The sequence below is a fragment of the Pteropus vampyrus genome, unplaced genomic scaffold, assembly GCF_000151845.1.
Source record: "Pteropus vampyrus isolate Shadow unplaced genomic scaffold, Pvam_2.0 Scaffold59, whole genome shotgun sequence".
NCBI classification, from domain to species: Eukaryota; Metazoa; Chordata; class Mammalia; order Chiroptera; family Pteropodidae; genus Pteropus; species Pteropus vampyrus.
In genome coordinates this window covers 2,960,672-2,965,690 of record NW_011888840.1, presented here as the reverse complement: position 1 = coordinate 2,965,690, position 5,019 = coordinate 2,960,672, and the positions used below count along the sequence as shown (strand labels likewise).

General features: G+C 45.6%; 1 protein-coding gene across 1 annotated transcript in view; it reads right to left on the bottom strand.

Annotated features, from left to right (window-relative positions):
* Positions 1-5,019, bottom strand: part of FER1L6 (fer-1 like family member 6) — a 103,022-nt gene that overhangs the window by 86,276 nt on the left and 11,727 nt on the right. Inside the window, exon 6 of the mRNA XM_011360828.1 lies at positions 1,391-1,469. Within this exon, the coding sequence (XP_011359130.1) occupies positions 1,391-1,469 (79 nt within the window). The remainder of the gene's footprint in view (positions 1-1,390; positions 1,470-5,019) is intronic.

The window sequence follows — 5,019 nt, the reverse complement described above, 5'->3', positions numbered from 1 at the left end:
CCGGTCACACTGATGTCGCACTTCAGGTACCCCTTCGTGCCAGTCCTGATGTCTCCAGGATCTGTGAGCAGGGCCCACTTGTCACAGAACTGATGACCTGCAAAAGCATCCTGAGAGCTCGGATATCCTGCACAGATGGACCCAGCAGCTCCAGCCAGTTCTCACCCACTCCCAAGGCCTCCCACGCTCTACCGAGGGGGTAGCTCAGCAGGGCTAAGTCCAGCTCTCCTGCTACTTCCCCCTCTCTCCCTTTCCCTCCTCTCCTTTGCTTCTCACTCTCTTCTCCATCTTTTTCTCCGAGCAGCCACGGATACTTGGGAGGCCCTCGGTCTTGCAGAAATTGCCTAGACAGGGTTCTAGCTTTGACAGGATATAAGGACATTAATGGAGTATAGAGTTACATGTGATTTCACGGGCTGTAAATGTGGCTCAGTGGATCTTTTTGTGAGTTCAAACTTTAGAACCTCTTACAAAATCTAGACGTCTGGCTTATCTTTGAGAAGCTGCTAGATGTAGCAACACGGCGTGCACATTTCCACATGACAGTAGGTGGTAAAGGAATGGAGAAGATGCTACTCCTTCCATATGCGTCACGAGCCCTCCCGGTGACGACAGTCTCCATCGCCCCTTAATATATTAAACCCAGACCATGGCGCTCACTCATGCCCACGGCCTGGCCCCCCTGCTCAGGTGAGCTGGAATCAGAGGTGAAGAAACAGGGCCTTCAATGAGAAGATCAATGTTTGTTGTTGGCCATGTGACTTATTAGCTCTTGACCTTGGACAAATTACCTAAGTTTCAGTCTCTTATAATCAGAGATAATAACAGTAATTATAGCAAATTCATATACAGTGTGCCACAGTCATTATCCTGTGCCGGGTTTTATGCTAAGTGCTTTATGTATATTTATTAACTTAATCCTCAACTCTCCTAGGAAGGAGGTATTATTTGATCCCCATTTTTAAACATGAGGAAACTAAGGTGCAGAGAAGTGAAGCCATCTGCCCAAGGTTACACAACGAGGAAAGAGCAGAGTGGGATTTGAACCCAGGCAATCCGGCTCCAGAATCCACATCCCTAACTTCCATATTCTCCCGCCTTTCCTGCTTGTGTCTCACAGCACTAAATTAGACAGAATGTGGGCAGGGGTGGGGGGCCGGGGGGCGGTGGGAAGAGAGGGAAATGCTCGGAAGTCTGGACATATAAGATAATTTTACTATTAGATTGTAAACTTTAAGGAAAATAAGCTATGTCTTGCTTGACTTTCTATAATCGATGCTCGGTGTTATTGAATGAACAGTTAGATGGATGAGTGAGTACAGGGGTGACTACGAGGGGGGGGTAGCCTGGAGCAGAGTAGGAGAGGGATTGGGAGGCGATGCTTTCTTACCGGGTTGGTTGTACACAGTCCCCAGATCCACCTTGAAGGAGCCAATCAATGTGCTTCCCATCAGCTTGTGGTGGCAGACCTGAGGGGAGACGGAGCAGTGAGCCCCGCAGCTCAGATTTCTCTTCGAGCCCAAATCTGTGAAATGGGTCCATGACACCTCAGAGAGGATTCTAGGCATTTGACCTCTGTCCGGCCTTCACTCCTATGTCTGGAGCACAGTGACATTTATTCACCAAACCTCAGGGCTGTAAAGGGCATTGAGAAGTAGTACCTCTTCCTCGTAGCAGGCTTTCAGCTAGTTTTCTATTGAAGGACACCAAAGAAATATCACTGTCCAAAAGATTTTTTTTTTAAGCAAAATGAACTTCTGTGTGGCTAACTTTTCAACATCCATCTCTGTCTGATGAAACGTTACTCATCCTTCAATACCTACAGCAAAGGTCACTTCCTCCAAGCAGCCCTCCCTGATGCCCTTTCTCCCCTAAATTCCCACACCACTTTCTCAGAGAACTCGTCACACAATGCCTTGAGAAGTTTTGGACACATACTATAGTCAGAACAAGGGAGATGGTCATCCTCAATATTTTGTCTAATCAGAAGCCTGCAGAGTACCCGGCTGGTTACAACAGTCTATTTTAATGCTAACACTGTCACAATAAGGAAGCTCTCAAGGAAGGTGGCAGAGCTGTGCCCAGGTCCAGAAACAACATTGTAGGAGACACTGCTGAAGAATCACGAGAGCTCGACTTTTAACCCAGAAAAGAGAAAACTGAAGTTGTGGAGGAAAAGCAATGGTGACTTATGTGTCTTCAAATCTTGGAGACTGTACCATCTAGAAGAGGGGGTTGGTCTCTCGTGTGGTTCCCAAGTTACGGAAAGAGAGATTTCAGCCCACCACATGGACAGTTTTTATAAAAGAACTTCCCAACAATGGAATGGGCTTTCCTGGACGTAGTGACCCACCCATCACTGGCTATAATCAGCTAGTGCCCAAGAACACCACGTCATGGAGGTGGTGGAGAAGAAGTTCTGAACCAACTGGAAGTTAGACTAGATGACCTCTAAATTTTCTTCTAATTATAAAATTTCATAAACCCCTTGAGTCAAGAACATCTCCTACTTTCTTCTACCCAAGACATGGTCTTGTTCTTAATACGGATTCAGTAAACATTGAGTGAATTAATGAATGATTGACCAGGTGAGTGGTGGATGAATGGGAGACTTTTACAGCTTCTTAACAGCTCCTTTTGGTAGAGGCAATAAGAAGCAATAAATGCAAGTGACTCTAAAAAATGAAGATATGACAGTCCTTCCCATTCTCCTTTCCACTCTTTCTGCTTTGCCCAAACTTTGCAAGGGTGGTAGAGAGCTGAGGGGACATGAGGACAGCTTAGCTCGAGTAGGGGAATTATTTAAGGCCACGCACAAAGTTCACTCCAACTCCCACCCCCACCCCAACCTCCAACATCTTCCCCAAGGCCCAAGAAAGAACACAAGTCTGATTCAAACTTTTCTCAGGTCAGAGGCATCTGGGTCCCTGTGGGCACAAGAGGATACAAGAGCCCCAAAGGGCTCTTTAAATAACACAGGAGGCCTCCTCCAATCATCCACCTGTGTAAGCGCCAGGCAGCCCTGGTGTGGTCAAGCATTAGGTTACCAGAGCTCTGGGGCATCTCACACACAGAGAGCTGGGGGCCCTGTGTGCCTGGGGCCACTGTCAAGGGAAGATGGTCTTTGGGTCTGCTACAGCCTGGCTGTCCCAACAGCATCTGCTTACAGCACTCCCCACTTCTTCTCCCACGTTGAATTTACTCTGGGTGTGCCAACTTGTAGTTCATGGACTGGCAGGAAACTCATATTAAATACTTCCCTCTCCAGGGGAGTTTTCTCTTTAAAATCTTTGGCCTCTGTTCCTAAGGTCATTTAAGGAGACCAAAGTATGCTCTTCTTTCAAGTTCGAGGAACAGAAATAGACAATAGCAGCTGTGATCCTCTAAAAAAAAAAAAAAACACTTGCCCCCCAGAGAACCATGACCCTTGGCTATGATACAGTATAAAAATCTAGCTAATAACTGTTTATCTACAATCTAGAAAAGTCCCTTAGGAGCTGGCTATAAAGCCAATCTCACAAACAGATCGTTGCCTGAGCTACACAATATAACAAAGTCCCAGGTCCCGAAATGTCCCAAGTCCCGAAATATCTTTGGCACCACTTGTCATCATGCCTGAAATTCAAACACAGAGAATGTTTGGCTCTTGATGATTTCTCATTCTTCAAGAGTCACATTCTTCAAGTGCCCCGGGAAAGATAATATCATCATTCCACTATTACCTAAGCTTCATGCAGGACTTATATGTAATATGTTACATATATATTAATTTGTATATAAACATAATATTAAAATAGAGACAAATGGATGATAAAGACAGACAGGGAAGTCTTCAAGACAAGTTTACTCTCTGCGCAATTCTGATTAGAGTTGGTGTCACTGTTAAGAAAACCTTTCCTCTTTCTCCACACATCTTATGTCCTTTGAAAACCATTTGGAAGCGAGCACTTGCCCTTCAGCCCCCCACCCCACCACTTCCGGGGTGCACACCCTCGTTATCCACTGCATGGGAGAAGCAGTGATTTCTCAAACTGGTGAGATAGGTGCAGTGTGTCAGCCACTGGTCTCTGTCCTTTTACTAAGTGGTGCGAACTTGGCAATGACCCCATTTGTGTTCTCACGTGGACCAGGTCAGCTTCCACGTGAGCCCTTTCCCTTCCCATTCCTGTCTGCCATGTGGCGGGCCAACCTGGATAAGACACCTGGCTACACCAGGAAGCTCTCTGTCTCTACTCTTCAGACTCAATCTGTGGAGGTAGGAATTCACCTGGCAGGACTGAGGAAGGGTCTGTGCAGCAGAACCAAACCCCGCCTCCTGTGGGGAGGTCTAGAGGTCAACGCTCAAAGGCAACCAACTGTTAAGAAGCCAAATGGTAATCACTTGTGCTTCAGATCACATTCTCTGATCCAACACTATTGATATATTTGGTTCCTTCCTGATTCTTCTTTTTTATCTATTTCTCTATTTATGACTAAGTAGGAAGGGAAGGGATGCGATTAATTATTATTAGCGTGGATATCACTCCAAGAGAAAAACACTAACATTTGCTTCATAAAAAGAAAGAAACCAACTCAACAATGGCAATCTATTAAGATGTCATTTGCAGCATATTTTTCACATTCCCACACGAGTAAGCTACACAACTCAACTTATGATGGCTTAATAGTAGACGATAACTCACTTCCAACAAGCGTAGATTTTCCTTCCCAAACTCCTGTACACTGGTTATCTCAAGTATTATCCTGTTGGTTTCAAACCCACCAGCTCATACTCACCCCCCTGAATCTATTCTCCCGTAGGCAGACTGATCTGTCCTAGAGAGTTCCCAGAGCCTAGAATCTCTCCCAACCACCCCCACGCCCACCACCAATGATATACTTACTGAGATTTTGATGATCTTGTCAAAAAGATGTACTTGGGGCCCAGTGAAGTCAAAGACAAAGTACTACAAGACAAAAAGTTCATTCTGACCATAAATCCCAGGCTTGCATTTAAGAATCCTGTTCCTGGAATAGATT